Below are 24,893 nucleotides of genomic sequence, written 5' to 3'. Positions count from 1 at the left end.
CCCTGATAAACAGTGAAAGGCAAGACAAGGGTTCTGAGTCACAAGGGAGCTTGCGGCGGTCAGGGTGCAAACGGAAATGTCGTGTGGCTGAGTAAACCAGCATGAAGTGAGGGAGGCTGGGCTAGATGATGGAGCGCTTTTTAGAGCACCGTGAGGAGCCTCGCGTTATTGCCAAGGCAGTGGAAAGCCCTTGGAGAGTTCTGAGTATGGGATGAACGTAATCGTAATCCATGTAATGCTCTTTGTACAGTTAAGAGCGCAAGTAAATACCGTCTATTATTATCACTACTTTTCTGTGTTCCCTACTTGGCCCCAGCCAGAACTCAGGCCTCCGCGTGGCCGCGGTGACTCCTCCTGGCCAACAGGGGGCGCCGGCCGACAGTTGGCCACCGGCCGCCCGGGGCGGGCCTTCTCTTGCCGTCCCTTTTTCTCGTCTTCTCCCCACTGGAGAAGTCGGGAAGGTGGCGGCAGCCGCGGCGGCTGTGGTCGTCCCGGCCAGGCCGGTTGGTGTGGCCGGTCAGCCCGCGCTCCGCAGCGCTCGCGCTGCGCCCAGCCCAGTCGAGGCGAGTGACGGCGGCCAGGTCCGGCGCGGGCGGCGCTCGCTGACGGAGGGCGGCGGCGGCCAGGGCGGCCCGTGGGACCGCGGGCCCCCGGCGCAGCGCCGCCCGGCTCCCGGCCCTGCCGGCCTCCTCCCACGGCGTCGCGGCCATGGCGGCCAGCGCGAAGCGGAAGCAGGAGGAAAAGCACCTGAAGATGCTGCGGGACATGACCGGCCTCCCGCACAACCGAAAGTGCTTCGACTGCGACCAGCGCGGCCCCACCTACGTGAACATGACGGTCGGCTCCTTCGTCTGTACCTCCTGCTCCGGCAGCCTGTGAGTGGGGGCCGCGGGGCGGGCGTGGGCGGCCGCTGGGGCGCGGGCTGGCGGGCGGAGCGGCCGAGGCCGGGGGCTGGGATGCGCTCGGCCCCGGGGCAGGGGATGCGCTTTCGGTTTTTCCGGGCGAGCGTCCAGGCTCCGCGCAGCCTTCGTGGGTGGGACCTGGGCGGGTCTGGGGTCGGGACTGGGCGCCGGGGGAGAGCATCTCTGGTCCCCGCGGAGCTGGCACCGTCTCCCGCGGGCCTCGGCCCCCCCGGCTCTCCGGCGGGTGCTGACCCAATGCCCCTAAAGGGAAAAGACCAACGGGGGCTGGGGAGGGCGGTGCGGGTCCGTTGTGTGCTCCGCCCCCCGGCGGCCGGGGCGCGTCGGCGGCGCGAGGCACCTGCCGGGAGCCGGTAGAGTGGGTGGGGGGAAGTTGCGGTGGGCGAGGGCTGGGAGGACGCGGAGCCCGGGCGTTCTCCTTTGAGTCAGGATTACCCAGTCCCTGGGAGAAAAGCAGGCACTTCGAAATAGTAACAGGATTAAAATGTTTCGACGGCAACGCTGTGAATCCCTGGGGGCCGAGGGAGGGAGAGCAGCAGATGTGAGGTCGGAGGGGTCCAAAGAGAGTCTTGAGTTTGGGGAAAGTTTTGATGGAGATAAGGTTTTGACTAGGAGCCGTGTCATTCCGGAGATGGTGGTGGTATCTGTAAGACTTCTCTATCGATAGCCAAGGGCCCCAGCTATACACAGAAGTGGGGGGAGAGAAGACAGCGTCTTGTCAGGAAAACGGAGACTGCCAGTTGGAATAATCGGGACGGTTTCTATTTGCTCATCTTTGCTTCCATTAAGCCTTATTTTGAAAAGATTTTTGTTATGTGAAATTTCTTTTGGAAAGTTTGCAGGAGATTTTGGAACCGATAAGAAGTTCTGTGCACTAATTACCATTGATTCAGTTAATTATTGACGGAGTGGTGGTTCCTGAGGATTTGTAAGAGCTTTGTTGTTCCAAAACATCTAATTAAGTTCTTTGGTTTGAACCATGCTTCCAAATAATTTGATTACCCCCTCGCCAAATTAAAATTTACCCCCCTCACAAAAACCTTTGTAAGATTAATATTGAGACAAAGTACATGACATGAGAAAACTCGTATTTGGAAAATGCAGGACATGCTTACCGTGTACCGTATACTTTTTTTTCCTTTAAGAAAAAGAGGAATTTTTAGTCTTCCCCCGGATGTATTCAACAATCATTTATTGGGTGCCCAGTAGGTTCTATATGAAGTTGTGGGGTGTTCTGATAAGTATAGCAAAGTTTGTGAAAAGTTAAAGAAATATTTATTTATTTATTTGTTTATTTTTAGAGAGCGAGGCAGGGGAGGGAGAAAGAGGGAAAGAAACGCCGGGACGTGAGGGAGAAGCCTCCATGGGTTGGTTGCCTCTCCCTTGCACCCCAACCAGGGACCAGGCCTGCAACCCAGGCATGTGCCCTGACTAGGAATGGAACCAGCAACCTTTTGCTTTGGGGGAGGAGTCTGAACCAACTGAGCCACGTGGGTCAGGACTTCAGCAAAGTTCTTATTTTCTTGGTGCTTACATTCTAGTGGGGGGATGGTAATTAAATGAGAAAAATGTCAGGGGTAAGTATGCAATGAAATAGGATGATAGGAGAGACATCCTCTGAGAGTTAGTTTTAGATTAGGTAGTCAGGGAAGCACTCTTAGAAGCTGTCAGTTAGTGATACCATTGAATCATCCCAGAATCATAGAGCTAGGTGGTGCCTTCGAGGTTGTCTGGTTCATAATTTTTATTTACAGAGTTAAGTGACTTATGTTGGGCAACTTTGGTTCTAAAATGAAGCCAGTAGTTAATTGTTTTAAAGTGTATTTGACATTTATTATGTACATAATAAGTATGTTCTGCTTTTACTAAACACAAGGTCCTTTGATGTATTTAAAATATTTGGTTTGAAAATACACACATATATATATTTACTGTTCTGGATTTCTGTGTAGCCCATTGTAAGTATAGTGGGTCAACTTTTAACTTATTGTTGCAAATTCATAATATCAAGAAATACTTACAAATTTGCCCTAGAGTCCATGTTTCAGAAATATTTATATAATATAAAAGTATACTTCAGTATGATGATGATAACTGTATCTTAGAATCCTTAAAGAGCTTGCATTCTAAGTATATAAATGTAGTTACAATATATTGTAATATTTCCTGTCTTTGAATGAGCTACCTGTGGCATACATAAATGCTAGGGAAAGTTTTACAGAGGAGTTGGTGCTTGAGCAGAGAACTGTAAAAACAAGATCTGTGTGGCAGGCAGATCCATGTAGTTGAAAGAACAGGCATGTGTGAGTCAGAGAAACCTGGTTTTGAATCCCAGCTCCACTGACTAGGTGGCATTGAGAATGGCACTCAGTCTTTTTAAACTTGCGTTTTCTCATCTGTGAAATGGTGAGCATAAGGTTGAGCTTGTAGCTTTTGGCTGTAGGTTAGTTTTCAGTATTTGAGATAATGTATGTGTAACATGTCCCACATGCTTGGTTCTGAGCACACATGGTAGGTGCTCAGTAGGTGACAGGTGTGATTACCAGGCTGGAGAGGACATTTCCTGAGCAGGGAACAATGTGTGAAACACATCAAAATGAGAAGCAAGTTTATAAAAATCTCTCAGTTTTGCTTTTTTAGATGTAACTCAAAACCTGACTCAGATTGGTTTAGAAAAATGAGGGGGATTTATTGTTTGGTTTCGAGTAAGACTTTATATGGTGGCTTACTGATGTCTAGATTTCCCTTCCCCAGAAGGAAGACTTCCCCAGAAGTCTTCCCCAGAAGACTGCCCCAGCTCCTGGAGCTGCACACTGTCTTCCAACTTGCGAAGGAGTTCTGCAGTTCACTCCTGCTGAGCTTGAGCCGGTGCCTTCATAGGATGCATGTTCATTGCTGACTTCTTTGGAACAACAAGGATCCCCAAATAGAATTCCACAGTCAGGAATCTGGGATCTTGGGAAGGAAGGAATGGATGCTGGATCAAATGTCTGTGGCAGAAATATTGAAGGGACAGGGGCTCCTGAGGATGTTTTTCTTTGAAAAGCAATAATGTAGGAAAATAAGGATAACATAACTATTGAGTTTAAGGGTCATCAAATATTTGTTATTTAGATGACATGGCATAAGTGAAAGAATATGAATTTAGAAGTTAGATTTTGATACTGCCACCAGCTTTATGACTTAGCCAAAGTAAGGTATTAGCCAGGCCAGGCCATCCTCCCAGCCTCAGTGTCTTTATTTGTGATAAGATGCTACGAGTATTAAGTAGTACAATTCTTTGAATATTTATTGAACACATAATTAATGCGAGGATGGGTTAAGCAGAGTGGATACACATACAGGGAGTGGGCAAAAGTAGGTTTATAGTTGTTTGTATGGAACAATAATATGATAATAAATAATAGTACAAGGATAAACTCTGTGTTTTGCATATTCACAATGCTAACTCTAATTTTGTCCTACCTTGTATATTAAATAAGGCCTGCTAACTGCCATTCAGAAACCTTGATGTGGCTAAAATATGCTAATATACAGTAAATGGTGTCCAATATCAGATTTTTAAATTACAGGATAGTCACATATCTTTTATAAGTCATTTTTAAATATCTTTGTTTAAATAAGTCAAATGTTAATATTACTGGATGCAGAGCTATTTTTTTTCAGAGGGCTGCCCTATATGCTTGTTTGCATGAGGTACATTCAGAGTATGTAACTGAATTTAGATTGTGGAACTTTAAAATAGACTTTAGATTTAGATGTGATTAAACAGTTCTTTTGAAATTATTTATTTACTTATTGAGATTTTAGAAAGAATCGAGAGCCAGTGAGGGGGGGAGAGAGAGAAAGAAAAACATCAATCTATTGTTCCATTTATTTACGCATTTATTGGTTACTTCTCCTATGTACCCTGACGGGACTGAACCAGCAGCCTTGGTGCATGGAGACGGTGCTCAAAACAAGATACCTGACAGGGGTTGCAGTTAAACTGGTGGTTTTTTGTTTGTTTGTTTTTTGTTTTTATTTTTTATTTTTAGAGAGAGGGGAAGGGAGGGAAAACGAGAGGGAGAGAAACATCAATCAACTGAGGATCAAACCTGCAACCAGGCATGTGCCTTGACTGGGGATGAGAAACCAGCAGCCTTTCGCTTTGTGGGTTGACACTGATCAGGGTTAAACTGTTCTTTATTGGAGTAGAATGGGAGTGATAGAGCAGACTGATTTGTCCCTTTCAAGTTCTGTCAACAAATACTTAAAATTATGAATGGACACTATTACAGCCAACAACAAAATACTGCCTTCCTGTTAGAGACTAATTTTAGATCAAATTGTTTGTTTTGTGTAGACTAACATTCATGGAATAAGTGAAGAATGTAAGAGTTGTTCTATTCTTAAAAAATGACTCATAAATTTTTCAGGGAGGGTTTAGATAAAAAGTTACATTTGAGAATTACTTTATTTCTCTTAATACCAGCTATTTTGTGTGGACAATGTATTTAATCTTGGAATTTTACATGTGGATAAATATAGCTGGATATTAACTTGTACTCTTAATTTTGTATGCATTTTGACTTATGGTGAATCTTGCAAGAATATTCACTTTGTAAGATTAAAGTTGGCGTGATGACTGAAAAGAGGGATTTAGCTTTTTTACAGTGACTAGCATTAGAGAGGACTGCGATCAGACACCCTTTAGGGACGAGCTCTTGTAGTATTGGGAAGACATCAAGAGGTCACAGTGGGCCGCGATTTGTATCCTTAACTCCATTTCCACTTTTTTAATACTTTGATGTGGCTGTATTCAGGGAGATATTTTGACAATGCAGCACAATTTCAGTTTACTGTAAGTGGGAAAACTATTTGGTACATTCAGTTGCTGAATTTTGCAAGCTCTTTGATGGAAGATGTATGAAAATCAGTACAATTAATAGTGTGAGAAGCCATGAAAATTCGTCCTCATTTCTCACTTCAAACCTTTATCTCTTACTCAATAAATATTGGTGGCTCCAACTTGCAACACAAACATGGAACAGTTGTGTTCAGTAGATAGGTACTTCTGCAGGAAGGTTGCTAATGTCTGTCTAGTAAAGAAATTTGGCATTTTTTAAAAGATTTTATTTATTTTTAGAGAGAGGGGAAGAAAGGGAGAGGAACGCTGATGTGAGAGAGAGACTTCCTTTGGTTGCTCCTCGTAGGTACCCTGTCTGGGGACGGAACCCTCAACACAGCCCTGGGCCCAAACTGGAAATTGAATCCTTTGCTTGAATGGGTGCGGCCTTTCATGTTGCTGGGTGACACCCAACCTATGGGGCCACACTGGTCAGGGCAAGAAACTTGATTTATTTTTTTTAAGATTTTGTTTATTTATCTTTAGAGGGGAAGGGATGGAGAGAGGGAGAGAAATATCAATGTATGGTTGCCTCTCATGCATCCCCTGCTGGGAACTGGCCTGCAACCCAGGCACATGCCTTGACTGGGAATTGAACCGCGATCCTCCGGTTCACAGCCCCACGCGCAATCCACTGAGCTACACCAGCCAGGGCTATATTTTTGAAAGTGAAAAATTACGGTTTTTAGGAATGCTTTTTTCCATCTGTTAAAGAAAACAATCTATAAGTGTATGTCAGCTTTAATTTTGACAACTGTTTATTTTTCATTCTTTATGTTTAATTTTTAATTCAATTTAAATTTTTATCAAAAAATGCATGCACATAATTAAAAAAGGGAAGGGCTTATAGCAAACAAAAATAGTCATCTAATTGCTTTCTGCATTTCTTATGTACTGTAGACAGTGATGATGGACTCTTGTCTGTTTCCACTTTTTATATTTATCTTGATTTTGGGTTTTATCTATTGACCAATCTACTGTACAAGGAAAAATATAAGCATTTGACTCTCTTAACACTTCTCTCGCTTTCTCCACTTAAACTTTGCTTCTTCCGCTTTGGTGTAATTATATCACAATTTTTGGTTACTATTCAGAATTTGCCTTATTGTAACCCTGTATATTTTATACTTGGCTGTGTCATGCAGTACACTACATACGTTTTTGTTCTTGTACAACTGTTTTTCTCCCTGAAGTTTATAGTTGTCTGGTTTTCTTCGTTTGCTTTGTTTTCCATGTATGGATCATTAAAATGTTCGCAGATAAATTGTCTCTCTATAAGGCATAAAATTTTATTCAACACGATCGGACACATATGGTACTTTTTTTAAAAATAGATCTTTTCTGGGTACTTTCCGTCCTTCTCTGGTGTGGAAATGGTGTTCTCCAAGCCTGCTATGCACCTGTTTTCTGGGGCTTTTTTCTGCCTTCATTCTGGAAATTTCATTCACACTGAGCCTTTGTTTGGCTCTCTCACCAGGACCTCGCATCTTCATTAGCCTTTTGATTAAAGGTTAATGGGAGGTCATTTTTGAGAACTACATGGATGAGAATGGCTTATTTTGACATCATTTTTAACTGAGTGGTTTACCTACATTCACAAAGGCGAGAATACTTGACCCTGGGAATTTGTAAGGTGTTGTTTAGTTGTCTTCAAGACTTCAGTATTGCTGTTGAGAAGTCTGGTGTTGTTACTGATTCTTTGCTTCTCATTTTCCCCATCTCTCTTTAGGAATATATATATATATTTATTATATTTGATCTTTGGTATTTGCTGAACTTTCTATTGAAGTGTTTTAGTATAGGTCTTTTTGTTCAATTTTTAGGCATTTTTGGGGCACTTGGTTTGGAAGCTCATGCTTTTTTTTTTTTTTTAGTAGTAGTTCAGAGCTATTTTCTTCCATCTTCTTACCAGGAAAAAGCCTGGCTACCACTCTTCTAGAGTCCAGTTGGTGGAGGGGGTTGGGGGTACCGAGTTTATTCAGTATGTGGAGTCTCGGATAAACTTCCAGTTTTTAGTGTGTTTCCTCATAACAGCCCTCAGATCCACCTGAGTCCAGAGTCTATTTGGTATCCTCTCTCCAGATTAAATTTTTCTTCCGATTACTCTGCCTAAATCCTGCTAAGGGGTAGTTTTGTGGCTTAGGGAAATTAGGAGTCTCTTTTTGACCCTGTGTAAATTCCCTGATTCCTTTGGTAACCTTCCTAGGGCTCTGTGGTGGGGACCACCTTCCAGCTCCCACCTGGGCAGGAGCTTCCCTTTTGGCTTTCTTTGCTCTGTAAAGTCAGCTACTGCAGGTATATTCACCTTTTATCTCCCAAATCTTGTTACTCAGAGAACCGTAGTGTGTTGGGGGCTCCTTCCTTGTTCTCTGTGTGGGTTCTCCTTGCCTCTGTGTGGGTTAATGCTTTTTTTTTTTTTTTACGTCACTGCTATCACTTCATTGGGGTTTGGAGAGAGAGTGAAGACATTCTTGGGTTTTGTCTGCTTTCAACTGGCATACCTTAATTAGTTTAAATTGTTACTTCATTATTTTGTAGATGCTTGCCCTAAGTATTATAAGGAACTTGAAGAGTGATAGTGACTTTCAGAAGAAAAACCCTAAATAACAGTTGTGTTTTATACCATGTTGTGTGTGTGTGTGTTTCAGTTAAAGTTGGGTTCTAGATAAGCATTAAATAACTAGTATTGGACTATATCTAAATGTGAAATTAATTTTATTACTTTATGCCAACAATAGCAACCCCCTAAATTTTCATAGCCCATTACAGTATTTTTACCAGCTCCTCCCCAGTAGGAAAAAAATAATTAATCATATTAACTAAATAAGCTTTCTTACTTATTCATCCAGCACAAATTGTTATTTGAGTTGAACAAATGGCTATTAGGAAGATTGTTTGAGGCGTAGTTAAGAGCAGCATACGGTGGGCATAAGGAGTGAGTCAGTCCATCTGGTTGCAGTCATACCTGGGTGGTGGTGGTTAAAACGAAAACTCCTGGGGATCTGCATGGGACTTAATTGTCCTGCAGAAACATGTTGGACTCTAGAGTAGGTGACTTTGGAACGTCTTAAAACCGGTTAATTAACAAACATGCTTCACAGTATCAATACTGCTGTTATTAAATGAGTCATTATTTAAATTTTTTTTGCACTAAACCAAAGACTTACACTGAAAAATGTGTTTTTCAGGATCCAGAATGGGTGGTACTTCAATATTGGCACTGTAAAAAATGATGTGGTGTACTCACTTAGCACTTTTATTCAATAGTTATGACTAATGTCATTACAGTAAAGTATTTTATAAACACTGAGTTCACATGACAGCTAGACTGGGCTTAGTAAAAATGGAAGTGGCCTCAGCTTCCAGGAATACACCTTAAAAAATGATTAGACACATAAAATGCAGTCTTGATCAGTCAAAGGTTCTGTTCATTTAAATGATCAAATCTGGTAGGTTGAGATGTTCTAATGAGAAGAGATTTATTTTAATTACTGTTAAAATTATGGTTACTATAGATAGTAATGTGGAATCGGTACTGTGGTGTTTTATTTCTCAAGATGGCATACATTAAAATGAACTTTTTTGGCCCTGGCTGGGTGGTTCAGTTGGTTGGAGCATCACCTCATGCACAGAAGGTTTTGGGTTCGATCTCTGGTCAGCGCACATACCTAGGTTGCAGGATTCCCCAGGAGGCAGCCAACTGATGTTTCTCACATCGATATTTGTCTGTCTATCCCTCCCTCACTCCCTCCCCTCTTGCCACCCCCCTTCCTCACCTTCCTCTCTCTAGAATCAGCGTATCCTTGGGGGAGGACTAAACAAAAAATTAAAGTAAAAAATTTCATCTTAAAAAATTAGCCCTGGCTGGTGTAGCTCAGTGTATTGAGCGTGGGCCTGTGAACCAGACAATCGCGGTTCGATTCCCAATCAGGGCACATGCCTGGGTTGCAGGCTGGTTCCCTGCAGGCCAGTTCCCAGCAGGGGGCATATTGATGTTTCTCCTCCTCTCTCCTTCCCTTCCCCTCTAAAGATAAATAAATAAAATCTTTAAAAGAAAAATTAAAACATAATCATAAGTATACGTAATATACAGTTTGTCTGTAACGACTTCCCCTTTGATATAAAGTGTTTCTGATGTTATACTATTGTGAATTGTGATGAACATCTTATATATAGTTAGCTATGTTTCAGATCCATTTTTTAAAATCCTCAACAGAGGATATGTTTATTGATTTTAGAGAGAGGACGGGGGGAGCAGGAAGGACAGCGACAGAGACATACATGTGAGAAACATGGATTGGTTGCTTCCCAGGGATCGAGCCCGAAACCTTTTGATGTACTGGTGATGCTCCAGCAGAGCCATCCCACCAGGTCTTGGATTCCTTCTAGAGCACTGGGTCCCAGGCTTTGGGGGCAGGGGGAGGTTGCACAGGCAGGAAGGAGGTAGCCCAGGTGAGCTTCACTAGCCTGCCATTGATTGGGGCGTTAAGGGGAGACAGGAGGCAGAGCTCAGGCCATCCGACGCCCAGGATTTGGGGACCCCTGTTCCAGAGAATAGATTCTTAAAAGTTGTTACTGGGCCAAAAAGCACAAATGAGATTCTTGATAGTAATTGGTTAATCTACCCTGCCAATTTCCATTTTCACTGCAGGTTCATCCGTTTGCGTTCTACCCAAGAGATGGACAGAACTAGGCCTTTTTGTTGTTGTTAAACCAAATTGTTTTATAAGCACGATATCCATGTACAAAAGCTTTTGGTAGCTGAAAGAGGAAAAACTTTTGTATATCCTTATATTGTGAATATAATTAATCTGCTTGAATAAATGGGATATAAAAGACCAATTAGAGAATCAACACGAATAAATATAGTACTTCTTGGAGTTACTCAATTCATGTAGTTAATGTGGCCTTGCAAAATTGCATCTATTAGTTTTATAAATCAAATCCTCTTTTAACTGCACCGTTTGAGCTCTTTTAAAGAAATCCTATAATAGATTGGTAGTAACAAAATAGTCATGGGGAAGTAAAGTACAGCATAGGAAATACAGTCAATAGTATTGTAATAACTATGTATAGTGTTAGGTGGGTACTGGAAATAGAAGGGGGAACGCTTTTTGCAGAGGATATGACTGTCTAACCACTATACTGTACACCTGAAACAAATACAAAATAATATTGAATATAAACTTTAATTGAATAAAAAACCTGTAATAAATTCTTGATAGGTGTGAAAATATCCCCTCATTCTGGTTGTATTTGTTTCATAAGTTCAATTGCTTATTTAAGTAATGAATACCTTCATTATGCATAAATAGACCCTGTGATACGTCGGGACTCAAGATATAGGAATACCAGCCATAATACATTGTACTGCTTTCACGAGATTGTCTTTGTATAAATAACTTAAAGAGAGCCAAGGCTTTCCTTGTGTAATGATTTGAGAGGTATAGGGGTATTATTCTTTGCTCCAAAATTTCTGTTTAAAACATACACCCCTCTAACAGTGTTTAACAGTTTCTCATTAGAAGGTAATTCTTTTGCCTTTTTTGTTTTTAAAAAGGCTACTCTAGGGGAAGTGGAAAGGTAACAGTTGGCTGGAACAAGGAGGAGGAGGTGGTATTAGGGAATAAGGAGAGACCAACTGGCCAAGTGAGAATGGAGGGAGTGGAGGAATTTGAGAGAACAAATAATACGTCAAGTTCCTCAATTGGTTTGGAGCTGGGTAGGGTGAAAGTACATACCATAAGCGAAGAAGCTTTCCCGAAAGTGGGGAATTTAGTCTTGTTCTCATGATAAGGATGAATTGGAAAACAGGGTCATGCTTTAAATGAATAATAATGATTTTCCTAAATTTTCACTTGGAAACTTAAATTATCTTGAAAACTTTAATTTGCTATTGCAAACTGTAAAGGTACTTGAAGGTAAATCATATTATAGTTGTTTCTGCACAGTTAAGGCTGAAAGTTTTACTGGGATGAGATCGCTGTGTTCAGTTTCTGCTGTGCAGTTTTCATTTCTGTTGAATGATCCGAGAGCTAGAAGGAAAATGACTTGTTAGTTTCAAATTTAAACAGAACCTAACTTAACATTGGACTCTCCACTTCGAAATGTGAAGCAGATAAAGCACAGCTTTTCGTCAGTTCAGAGCATGATCTGAAAAGTGTGCCAGCTATTTCTGGTAGTAGAACGGAGAGAGAGAAGCAGCAGGATATGTAGGTGGTGGAGCTTCTCTTCTGAGTTCTCCTTATTGTTTTGGTTTGAAATAACACTGCACACCATATGTAATTAGTCAAAAATGTTTCCAGAATATTTTTGAAAGACTTTTTGATTTGTAATTTTACAGCATTTTAAAATCTCGGCATGGTTGATTACAAGATGATTGTATAAGAAAATCTGTAAAAATATTAATAATCCGTTCTAGAACCTAGATTCCAAATGACACCTTTACCAGAGGACATGACTCTGAGTAATTTTATGAAACTTTGTTACTTTGCGTAGATTGTTTAACCCTTATTCTTCTGGGTGGAGTAGTCACTTTGTGATATTTGGGGAAAACTCTCTCTGAGTGCATTTCTGCTCACTTTTTTATGTGTATGATAAAACATCAAGAGACTTAGAGATAAAGTCCTTTTTATACAGAAGAGTGACCGTCTGTACAGAAAAGTCCTCAAGATTGTACAGGATCTTAAAAATCATATAATCACGGATCTGCCTGTCTCTCGAATCCCTTGCCCAGGACCCTACTGTTTCTTCTTGAACACTCACTGCCTCTCCAGGTGATTACAGATGTTCCTTATTATCAATCCTAATTTCAATTGGTGAAGAGATGGAACTTTATTCTTGTCCTTAGTAACTTTGTTTCCTTAGCTTAGTTTCAATTTTCTGAATTCGCTTTAAACCTAAAGGTAGTAGCAGTTTGATTAGAAATACTTTTGCAGGTCCATACTTAGCACAGCATATTTTCTTCAAGTGTAAAGATATTTAAATAGTTACTTTTTGAATTCTTTAGCATAGAGCTCTTAGCATATATTGTTTTCTCCTTCCATCAAAACACACTAAAGCAACATTTGTATTTCCTAGACGCTCATGTGTTCCAGGTCCTATATGTTTCTAACTAGGTGTAGTTACCTGAATATATCTCCAAATACATTATTTAGTGTGGGTCTAGCCAGACTTACCTTGACATCTGTTGAGAATATTGATAGTTTAAAGTCATTGTTAAGTACTTTTAGTTTATGAAATAAAGGCATTGCTTCAAATTTAAATGTGATAACAAAAATGTTTTGCATTGATTATAATTTTAAAAACTATATAATAGTAAGTTTGTAAAATATTTTCTCGTTTAGGCGAGGGTTAAATCCGCCACACCGGGTGAAATCTATCTCCATGACTACATTCACACAACAGGAAATTGAATTCCTGCAAAAACACGGAAATGAAGTAAGTGTTCTTACAATTTCAGCTTTTTTTGTTGGCAGTCATTTTAATAAGATTTAATAAGTTTAGAATGATGAATTTCACTGTCTAAAAAGTTATTTTTGTATTTTATATTTAGGTATTTTAGAATATATTTATTTTATGCTTTTAGAATTAATGTCTACTATCTAAGTGCTTTGCCTTAAACCTGAAGTGAAACATATGTATTTAAAGTTCATCAGGGATGACTGTAAAAGGCATTTTTGGAAGATGTCTAGTATGGGAATAAGTGTTAGTCTTTGCTTTAAAAGGTAAAACAAGAGAAGGAATAAACTTGGTGGCACTGTTGTGCACGTGTGTAAGACTGTTGCATGATCAGCTTTCCCCTGAGGTCTGCTCCTTCCCTTCTCCTGCATTTCTAACTTCTGATGTCTGTGCGATGTTTGATGATGAGCAGGTGCAGGTCTGAGGGCTCCACTGAGTGTCCCGGGCACCCAGTGGAGAAGAGGTTTGCAGAGGGGTATCGTCCTTCCACTCTGCTGTGTGGGCTTTCGTCAGTCCATCCTGTTGGTGTGCTTTTTTGTTTTTACTTTCATGTTTTGCATTTGTAAAAGTTGGTGATCTAACATGATTACTTTGTTAATCTTATAGTTTTTTAAAAAATATTTTATAATCTGGAGTAAGGATGAGCCAGTTACCCAATTGATTAATCATAGCCATTTTAATTGTATAGGCAACTCTTATCACTTCCAAGAAAGGAAATAATAGTTAAGTTGTGTTGTTCTGGTTGCACATTTTTTGATACGAGACAGAGAAAAGAAGTTAAGCACTAAGATATTATTAGCTTCCATCTTCTCTTTCACCTTCAGAAGATCTATGCAAGCATTTTGCACTCTGCCTCTCTTTCTTCCTAACACTTCGATAGTAATATTTTAAATATTCTTGCCTATTTGTGATGCACCTGTGTTTTTGATTCTAAAATAGTGGAAGTATAAATTCAAAATTCTATGAAATATTTTTAAATATATGATTTGTAGAAGTAAGCACTTCAAAGCCTCCAAATTTTACTGATAAAAAGTTATTTTGAGTAATCAAGTTTCAGACTGATGTTAGTACATTACAGGAAATCTAAAGCTAGGAGAAAGGGCAGAAGGTTTATAATGACACTTCTGTAGAATAATATATTTACAGGTTAAAATACAATTTAGACTATTTGTATAAAGTTTGCAATTAGTGTAGAAGTGTAGACTTTAAATTACTTTTTTAGAATGTTGGCCTAGTATGCAAAATTTTGGACATCAGAATGGAGTCATAAATAAAAGAATAATATTCTGTTTTAAATTAAAGGTCTAATGACAGTAGATAAAGTCAGAGAAACAGAACTGAAAAGGTAACAGTTCATTGGGGAAATAAGTAAAAATACACAACAGTCAGTAGATAACATTAGGTGGAGACTGATCCCCAAATACTAAGATTTTTAAACAGATTGTGGTAATAACACTTAACGTGAGATCTACCCTCAGGCATGTTTTATGTGTAGAGTGCAGTGTTACAGCACATCTCAGCACTGCCTCGTCTTGTGTAACCGAACTTCATACCCAGGGAATAGCAGCCCCTTCCACTCCCAGCACCTAGCAACCATCGTTCTACTTGCTGCTTCTGTGAGTTTGACTATTTTAGATCTCGTGTAAGTGGAGTCATAACTGAATCTGTCCTTCTGTGACTGGCTTATTTCACTTTAGCATGTGGCAGGATTAAGAGTGAAATATCAAAATAAATTTAGAATATATGACAGGAAATACTAGATTAAGGCAGTCCATTATGTCAAAAAGTAGAAGCAAAATATAAACATGCGAGATGACTAGAATGGGTTCATTAGTCTTAAATTCTAAAAAGAGTCATGAAACTTGAAAGGCCACTTAAAACACTCACCATGACAGGCACTGTGCTTAGTACTACGGATGCAGTTACAGGTGTGTCACGTTGGCTTAGCTGCCATGGCGCTGACGGTGCAGCTGAGGCAGACAAGTGTGTAACGTGTGACAGCTTGGCATAGATCATGAAGATGGGTAAGGAGGTCCAGAAGGAGTGTGGGCTCGGTCTGCGGGCGAAAGGGAGAGGGTTGGGGAGCTCTCACAGAGAAGGTGCCACGTTTGCTGGTTTGGAGGGTGGCTCGGACTTAAGCTCACAGGAAAAAGTGTTAAGGTAGAGCACACCAAGTGCACAGAGAAGAAGGGGAATTGATAGCAGTCCTTACTGTTAGAAAGTACACCGACCTTTCAAATGTTTGTTAAGGAAGACAGGCATAGTGTCCCTAAGAACATCTTATGACCAAAACATTTGGGTAGATATGTTTGATTCTTTATAATGTTAGCAAGATATGTGTTCTTAAAAACTTCACAGGTGTGTAGAATGTGAGGATTGATATTATGAAGTGCAAGATGGTTGGTACAATTTCATCAAAATACAGATTTCCAAGTGCATGTGCTTTATCTACAGCTAAACATTTAAATCTCAAGTTTTAACATGTCTAGAGAAAAGGATACAGACTTAAAATTTTTATTTGAAAATATTTTGACTATGCATTTGTAAAGAACCATACTCAATCACATAAAATTTTGGATTAAAAAGGTACTGTCATGAATCTTGTATGTGAATGGGTTCACACTGGAAGATGAGTGTTTCTGAAGTCAAAAGGTCAAAGTACCTTGGCACTGGGAGCAGTCCTGGGTCTTCTCCCCCCGAGGGGCAGTTTTAGTGTTCTGAGGGGCACGCCTGGGGGGCGTTACTGGCTTTATAAGCAGGGAGGTTCCATGGTTGCTGGAGGATGCACAATATGTTAAGCAGAATTAACCTACATTCTACATGCTCTTCATGTTTCTTCAGATGTTTTTATAAGAGAAAAAGCCTGTTTACACACATCTGCATGTATAACTTAAATGTGTTTTACATGCTTGCATTACAGTTGTAAACAGCTTGCTGCCAAAGAAAGTCATGCTGCTAATGCCAGTACTAGTGGGAGGGGACCAAGGCGCCTGGCAAAGGGCATGGACACAGGGAAGCCATTCACTGAGACCATCAGCACAGTGGCTTAGCGCATGTGAATATCTGGGGGTGATTTTGCTTTTCATTCAGAACTTTAAGAATTCTTTACTGTTTGGAAAATCGCAAAACTGATGGCAGCATAACTTATGGTATTTGGATCATTAATAAAGTATATCTGTATCGGTCTGTTAGTAGCTATGGTAAGCAGATAGTGTTACTACCATTAATAACTATGTATCAGGGACACACTTGATATTTAAAACAGTATGTTATTAGTCTTTACAGACACAGCTTACAAGTTACTTGATTTCTACTTCGGTGTTCTCAGACTCCTACATTGTATTCAGTGGAGCAGATATATTCACTTTTAGGTTATATGATATAGTGTGCCAAATGCTAGTAAAATATTTTGTGACAAAGCACTTTGCATTTGTTGTTTGCTGAAGTGATTTTGACATTTTTTCCAAAAGTAAAATATTTCCACATAACATCTTGTAGTGTTTCCTTTTGTATCAGACATTACTTTGAAAATGTGTGTGTGTGTGTGTGTGTGTGTGTGTGTGTGTGTGTGTGATTTCCTCCAAAGGTTTTTTTTGTGATGGTCCTATAGTTAAATTTTACTCTTGGGTTAACTTCTGAGTATCAGAGTTAAGGGAAGGAGGGCTGGTGAACAGTGCTATAGATAATTCAGTAAAAAAGAAAATGTAGAATTAATTTTATTTTGAAACACAGTTTTTCTTTTCTAGTAGTAAATTAACTTTCTTGATTATGTTTTAGGATTGAGAATAAAGGGGTTACTGATACTACACAGACATATAAATTACATGTATAAATGAAATCATGCATTGATTGAAAGTATTTGATCTTTAGGCTAGGTTATAAAAATAACTCCAAAACACCAACTGTTGCTTTGAAAAAATGCTTCTAGGTTGAGCAACAAAGAAAAAGAACTCACAGACATGGACAACAGTGGTGATAGCAGATGGAGGTGAAAGAGGGTAAAGGGGAATAAATGGTAATGGAAAAAGTTCAGTAAAATGAAATATTTAAAAAACAGCCCTGATGAACAATAGAAACAGAGGCATGGTTATGTGGTACAGACTGTCAGCTGTCAGAGGGGAGGGGTAAGGGGGACCGGGTGACAGAAGGGGAAGGGATTAGATTAGGCAGAGAACATCTGTGTATAACCTGTGGACACAGACAACAGTGTGGTGATGGCCAGAAGGAAGAGGGGTGAGGGGTAGGTGGGGCGGTGATGGGGACCTCTGTAATAGTGTTATGGGAAAAAGTCAAAAATAACCCCCAAAACTTGCAGTCAGGCTGGCAGCATAGGTAAACATGGCTCGCCTCCTCACACAACCACATTAGAATTACAACTAAACTCTAAAACTACAATCACTCATAACCGTCAGAAACCATGTTGAATGGAAGTCTGACAACTGTGGAATTGGAGAAACCACATCCATCCAGACTGGTAGGAGGGGTGGAGATGTGGAATGGGCTGGTCCCATATCCACCTGTGGTGAATAAAAAGGCTGTCTAGGGAGGGAAGAGTCCTAGCCCCACACCAACCCCCCCGGCCCAGGGCTTTAGTGCCAGGAAGTTAAGTCCCTATAACTTCTTCCTGCAAAAACCAGTGGTGGTTGAGTCAGTGGAAGAAACTTTTGGAGTCCCAAGCAATTCCTCTTAAAGAACCCACACACAAACTTATACTCACTCCATCTGAGCTCTGGCACTGGGTTAGTAGCTTAAAAGGCACCAGTGGTGTATGTACAGGGAGAAACTCAAGTGTCTGGCATCAAGGCAAGAGCTGGGGGACAACTTTCTCTCCCAGACAGAAAGGTGGGCAGAAGTCTTGTCCTTCTGATCCTTCCCCCCACAGAGCCACAGAGCCACAGAGCCACAGAGCCACAGAGCCACAGAGTCTGCAGGCTGGTACCATATCTGAAACTCTACCAACTTGGCTAACACTGTTTGCTCCGCCTTGGAAGTCCCCCGAGGCTCTGTCTCACCCAACTTACAGCTGTTAACAGTGGCTTTTCCATATGTCTGGTCTTGGTTCATGCTTCACAACTTCCTAAATCCTTTCAAACAAAACACAGCCAACCTCTGTGAACCCCCAGCTCCCATATCTTTTGCTAAGCAGCCCCAAGCAGGCACTAGCAGCATCCAACCTAGATTCACAGTTTGTCTTCACCTGGGAATCCCCAAGTCCAGCACAGGTAGCAGGCATCTTGGATTGCTTTATAGCTAATTCAGGGTGACCCCGGGCAAAACATACTTTGGGGCTGACATTGGCCTGCACCACCCAGGAAACTCCAGGGTCTGTGCATCCAGTGGACAGCTATAGACCCTGTTGGAGCACCACAAACCTGCCTCTGCACTGCTGGTCCTCCATGGAGGGCAGAGGTTGGTGATCATATCCAGTCCTTGTAGTTGACTGACCTGCATAAATCTCTCCCATTGACCTGCCAACAGACACCAAGGCTCAACTATAAGAGCAGGGTGTTCTCAACCCACGTGAAGCGCATACCTCAAGTACCCAGCTTAGGTGATAGGGGAGGTTGTACCACTGGACCCTCCGGGACACCTACAACATTAGGCCATGCTGCTAAGATGGAGTCAAAGCAGCTCTACCTAATGCATAGAAACAAACACAGAGAGGCTGCCAAAATGAGGAGACAAAGAAACGTGGTCCAGATGAAAGATCATATCTCCAGAAAAAGAACTAAACAAAATGTAGATAAGCAGTTTATTAGATGCAGAGTTCAAAACACTGGTTATAAGGTTGCTCATGGAACTTAGTGAGGACCTCAGCAGCATAAAAAATGTCCAGTCATAAACGAAGGATACACTACTACAAGTAAAGAACAATTTGCAGGGAAACAGCTGTAGAGTGAATGGACTTGAGAGTCACATGAATGGTTTGGAACATAGGGAAGCAAAAACCCAATCAGAACAAGAAGAAAAAAAGAAAAAATGAGGCTAGTATTAGCAGCCTCTGGGATAACTTTAAGTGTTCCAGTATTCGCACCATAGGGGTGCCAGGAGACGAGAAAGAGCAAAGAGCAAGGAATTGGAAATCTATTTGAAAAACAATGAAAGAAAACTTCCCTAATTTGGCAAAGAAAATAGACATGCGTGTCCAAGAAACACAGAGAGTCCCAAACAAGATGTATGCACAGAGGCCCGCTCCGAGACACATCATAATTAAAATGCCAAAGGGTAAAGATAAAGAGAATCTTAAATGCAGAAGAGAAAAGCAGTCAGTTACCTTACCTACAGGGGCATTTCTATGAGACTGTCAGCTGCTTTTTCAAAAGAAACTTTGCAGGCTGCAAGGGATGGGCAAAACATACTCAGATTAATGAGACACGGGGACCTACAGCCAAGATTGCTTTACCCAGCAAAATGTCATTTAGAATTTAAGGGCAGATAAAGAGCTCCCCAGAAAAGAAAAAACTAAAGGAATTTGTCATCACCAAATCAGCTAGTTAGGTCTTTTGGGCAGTTAAATAGCATCTTTGGGAAAGATTGGAGGTATTTTGTAGTTAAAAAGAAGCAGTGATGCAAATTAAAATATTTTTGTTTTTAAATTTATTTACTTATTTTAAAAGATTTATTTATTTTTAGAGAGAGGGGAAGGGAGGGAAAAAGAGGGAGAGAAACATCAATGTGTGGTTGCCTCTTGTCTTCCCCCTACTGAGGATCCGGTCTGCAACCCAGGCATGTACCCTAGACTGGGATTTGAACTGGTGACCCTTTGCTTTGCAGACCAACACTCAGTCCACTGAGCCACACCAGCCAGGGCTATTTCTAAATTTAAAATTCCAAATTTTCACAAGCTCTGTCATTTTAAATCCAGGTATCATTTTATGATATGTTGTACTCAGAGTCTGTAGTGAGGTTAAACAGGATATTAGTGGGTATTTTGTAAATCATCCTTTCCCTATAATGTGTTGGTCATTTTCAGTATAGAGTCCTGGATTCTGGAAAGTGGAAGGCCAATGTCAGATAGAGTGTGTGAGACATTATCAGAGCAAAGACAGTGAGCTTGTGAATAAGTCCTAAATCAGTGCATTGAACTGTGTTTCTTTTCAGTTCAGTTAAAATCAAAACAATCTTAACTCAGTTTGCTTCTCCATAGGGAAATCGATAAAGTCGAGCAGGGCTCGTTAAATATTTCTTGAAGTGCAGTGGTTTTCTGAGTAAAGGATCAGATTGGATTTGAGAGGTTAAGAATGTTAGACAAGATGCTTTGAGCCTCAACTTCTACAAGTGTAAAATGGTAACAACTTTTTGTTGTTAATTCTTACCTGAGCATATGTTTATTGACATTTTTAGAGAGGAAGAGGGAAAGGGGGAGAGAGACAGACGGACAGACATTGATGTGAGAGAGAAACCTCGATCGGTTTCTGCCCATATGCTTCCTGATCAGGGATTGAACCCACAACTTAGGTGTGTGGTGTGACCAAGGATTGAGCCCACAGGACTTTATGGTGTACTGATTGACACCTCAACCGACTATGCCAGCCAGCCTGGCAGTAACAGTTAACATCTGCATGTGGAAAGTTTAGAATGCTTCCAACTCAGGCAACCTGTGGAGACTCCCAGCATATTTCTGGTTGAATAATAGATACTGAGGTGCTACTGAATTAGAATCTAAGATAGAACATGGACTAGGAGATGGATTATTAATATTTTTTTGCTCCTTGCTCTCAGCTGTTTGATGAGGGGGATTTTCCGTGGAATAATACAGCAGTGTTATTTACATTAATATTTGGGTTATGTATTTAAATTCATGGAGCATTTGAAGTTTGAATTTATGCACACTTAAATAATAATGTGAACTGGCAGTTATTTTACATACTAAATGTAGTCACTGTGTGGCAGAGTTAAGTTACATACTTACTACTCCAGGATTTACAAATACCCTGCTGCTTGTAGCAGAAGTGGACAAACCTTTTCTGTAAAGGGCCAGAAAATAAATATTGTAGGCTTTGCAGACCCCCTACAGTCTCTGTTGCATATTCTTTTTTGAAATTACATACCTTTATGAACAGGTGGAAACCATTCTTAGGTCAGGAACAGGACAAAAACAGGCCAGTGGTCTGGTTTGATCTGTAGATGGTTGAATGTGGAATACCACAGGCATGCTTCATTATGTCTTCAGTTCTTAATTAAACTTTTTAAAAAATTATTTTAATTTTAGAGAGGAAAAGAGGGAGAGAATGATTTTTGTGTGAGAAACATTGATGAGTTGGCCCCCGTGCACCCCCACCTGGGGTCCTGGCCTGCAGTCCAGGCATATATATGACCTGTCTGGGAGTCAAAGCAGCAACCTTTTAGTTTGCAGGATGGCACTCACTTCACCAAGTCACATCAGCCAGGGCCAAAGTCTTCAGTTATTAATGTAATTTTTCTAATAACCTGACTGCTTTTCCTAGTTAATCTTGTTCTTGTTTCATTCCCAGAAGAAATGTCTTATTATAATGTGATCTTGGTTTTTGTTTTCCGTGTATGTTGTCTGTATTCCAGTCTTGCCGTTTTGCTTATGCTGTTCTGTTTACACTGAATCTGTTTCCCAAGACACGTCAGTGTTTGTACTTTCCTATCAAATCTTTTCAGGAGCATTTTAGCCCACAGGAATGAAAACCTCCACTTATAGTTAAACTGTTTCTTTAAATAGCATTTACTGTAAGATTTTTACACATTTTTTATTGCTCATAGTTTCCTCTGTATTGCTGTGATTGTCCTTAAAACATTATAGATATTTCCATGGCATGATCTTTCATACGTATTCATTATGCCAGTAGCAGTGAGAATGTATACAAGAATATATATATAAATAAAAATAAATAAAACGGGGGTTTCAAACTTCATACCCGTGTGAGTTTCATTGGTCTTACTTGTGGTTTTAATTTTTTTTTTAAATTTTATTAAAAATTTTAAAGTCCTGGGTCCTACTCTCTAGAGATTCTGACCCTGGATGTGTGTTAAGGCACAGGGATGTGTCTGTATTTTAAGCCAGAGAAGCCCGTGTGATCCTGATGCTGACAGCCATAGACCATCTTGAGAAAACCAGTGTAGCGGAGGCTCCAGAGCCGGGCTGGGAGCAACCTGCGGTCTGGTTTCTGCACCACCGATTAATGAACTTTGTCACCTTAGGCAAACTTCCTTTCCTGAGCTTCCTTTTCCTTTGTAATCCATGTAATACCTGTCCTGCCTATTTCAGAAGGTTGATTTGAAGATAGTATATGTGAAATGTCTTGAAACTGACGCATTATGTATATGTAAGGTGTCAGTTTTATCTGAAGACACCTTTTCAATCGATTCCTACGCTTAGGGGGGAAAAGTATCGTAGGAAAAATGATGTGCTTTGAATTGAATTTAGTGAACTTATTTACACTGTAGAGGGAAATTTGTTAAATTTCAGCCAGCATGCTATTAATAAATGTGAAGAGTTAATTCATTAATGATGATAACATTAAAAATTAACTATAAAAAAGTAATTATCAGAAAATTTCCACATGAGGTATTTGAGATTAAAAACCATCTAACTCTAGAATATTGAGGCATACTGTTGAATTATTTAAGAAGATACTTGTTTAAGATAATTTTTGAATATTTATGAAGAAATGCACGTATGTATTTTCTTTCCTCCTTTCAAGAGTGTTTGAATCAAGATGCAAGTAAGGCCTATACATTATAAATGCAAATACGGGTTTTAAAACTCTGTGCTGCTTGCCTGTAAGGTCTCTTTTGAGAAATCAGCTGACAGTCTGATGGGAACTCCTTTGTAGGTGACTGTCTGCTTATCTCTTGCTGCTTCTAGGATTCTCTCCTTTATTTTAATCTTGGCTAATGTAATGATGATGTGCCTTGGTGTGTTCCTCGGGTCCATCTTCTTTGGGACTCTCTGAGATTCCTGGATTTCCTGGAAGTCTATTTCCTTTGCTGGAAAGAAGTATTCCAAGTCATGAAATCCAAAGACCTACATCCAGTATTGCTCTATCCAGCAAAGCTTTCATTTAGAACGGAAGGGTAGATAAAGCGCTTCTCAGATAAGGTCAAGTTCAAGGAGTTCATCATCACCAAGCCCTTATTATATGAAATGCTAAAGGGACTTACCTAAGAAAAAGAAGATAAAAAAGATGAACAGTGAAAGGACAGCAAACTCACAGTTACTAAGAACCACACCTAAAACAAAAACAAACTAAGAGGACAGCTAGATCAGAAGCGGAACCATAGAAATGGAAATCACATGGAGGGTTAGCAATAGGGGAGTGGGAGGAGGAGAAAGGGGAGAAGGTGCAGAGAATAAGTAGCATAGACGGTAGGTAGAAAATAGGGAGAGGGCAAGAATAGTATGGGAAATGTAGAAGCTAAAGAACTTGTGACACATGGACATGAACTAAAGTGGGGGAATGTGGGGGCAGGGGTTCTGTAGGGTGGAGGGGAATGAAGGGGGGAAATGGGACAACAAATCCATTTGTTAACTCATTTCAAAGTAAATTTTTCTTGCATTTCAAAGTAAATTGCAAACATTAGTTCATATCACACCTAAAATCTTTAGTCTATCATTAATTATAATTTATTATTTATTAGTTTTTTGAGGTATAATTTACATACAATGAAATGTGAAAATCTTAAGTGTACATTTGGGAGAGTTTTGATAAATGAATCTAATTTGGTAACCCAAAGCCCAGAGAAGATACAGAACATGACCATCATCCTGAAAAAGTTCTCTGATGTCCCTTCCTATTGACGCTCTCTGATTTCAGAGGCAGCCCCTGTTCTGATTTTTGTTTATATAAGTAAAATAGTAAATAATGTGCCATTTTTGTAGAAAGGCTTCTTTTGAGAGTTATGCATGTGGATGCCTGTAGCTTGTTCCTCTTTTTATTATTGAATAGTATTCAGTTGTACGAATGTATTGGAATTTGTGAATTCTGTATCTAAATATTTTCTCCCAGTCTGTGGCTTTCTCATTTATTTTCTTATTGATGTCTGTTGATAAGCAAAAGTTTGTTTTTTTTAATAAAATGCATCAATTCATAGTTTTATAATTACTGATTTCTCTATTCTGTCTTGAGAAATTTCTGCCTTCTCTCACATAATGAGAATAATCTCATTTTATATTTTAGAGGCTTTGAGAGCCTTAGCTTTTATGTTTATGTCTATGATCCATCTCAAATTAATTTTAGTGTAAGTATGATAGCAGTCAAAGTTTATAGGTTTCCACGAATCTACATAGTTGTTCCAGCTTCATTTGTTCAAAACACTTCAATGGATTGCTTTGGAGCTTTTGTCAAGAAATGAAATGACCTTATAAGTATTTGTATGTTTCTGGGCTTTCCATTTTCATTTATTTGTTCATTGGTCCTTACATGTCAGTGCTATACTGTGTTGAAATAAATCTTGAAGTCAGGTAGTGCAGGTCCTTCCGTTTCATTTTCCAAGAGATCGCTTTACATATTCTGGGTTAGGGGTGGCAAACTATGGTCACGTAGCCAAATTTGTATGGCCACTTGAGTGATCTCCTGTGGTGTGACATGGAGAGCAAGTTTGGTTGTCCCTTTCTGTCCTCATTACCCTCTCCCCTGTCGGCAGCTGCTGGTACC

At 40.1% G+C, this 24,893-nt stretch overlaps 1 protein-coding gene across 5 annotated transcripts in view; it reads left to right on the top strand.

Moving 5' to 3' along the window:
- The first annotated feature begins 609 nt into the window (after positions 1 to 609).
- The window catches only part of AGFG1 (ArfGAP with FG repeats 1), a 65,504-nt gene continuing 41,220 nt past the window's right edge, over positions 610 to 24,893 (top strand). For 4 of the 5 annotated variants that reach the window (XM_053665158.1, XM_053665123.1, XM_037139245.2 and 1 more), the window contains exons 1-2: positions 610 to 875; positions 13,155 to 13,248. In XM_053665158.1, coding sequence (XP_053521133.1) covers positions 709 to 875; positions 13,155 to 13,248 — 261 coding nt within the window. In that variant the 5' untranslated portion in view covers positions 610 to 708. Of the gene's footprint in view, positions 876 to 12,544; positions 12,585 to 13,154; positions 13,249 to 24,893 lie in introns of all 5 variants that reach the window. The other variant, XM_053665198.1, reaches the window with a different exon arrangement.

Source organism: Artibeus jamaicensis, unplaced genomic scaffold (genome assembly GCF_021234435.1).
Source record: "Artibeus jamaicensis isolate MK-2021 breed Jamaican fruit bat unplaced genomic scaffold, CSHL_Jam_final contig_1015, whole genome shotgun sequence".
Taxonomy (NCBI): domain Eukaryota; kingdom Metazoa; phylum Chordata; class Mammalia; order Chiroptera; family Phyllostomidae; genus Artibeus; species Artibeus jamaicensis.
The sequence above is the reverse complement of the archived record's forward strand: the minus strand, read 5'-3'. Positions and strand labels throughout refer to the sequence as shown.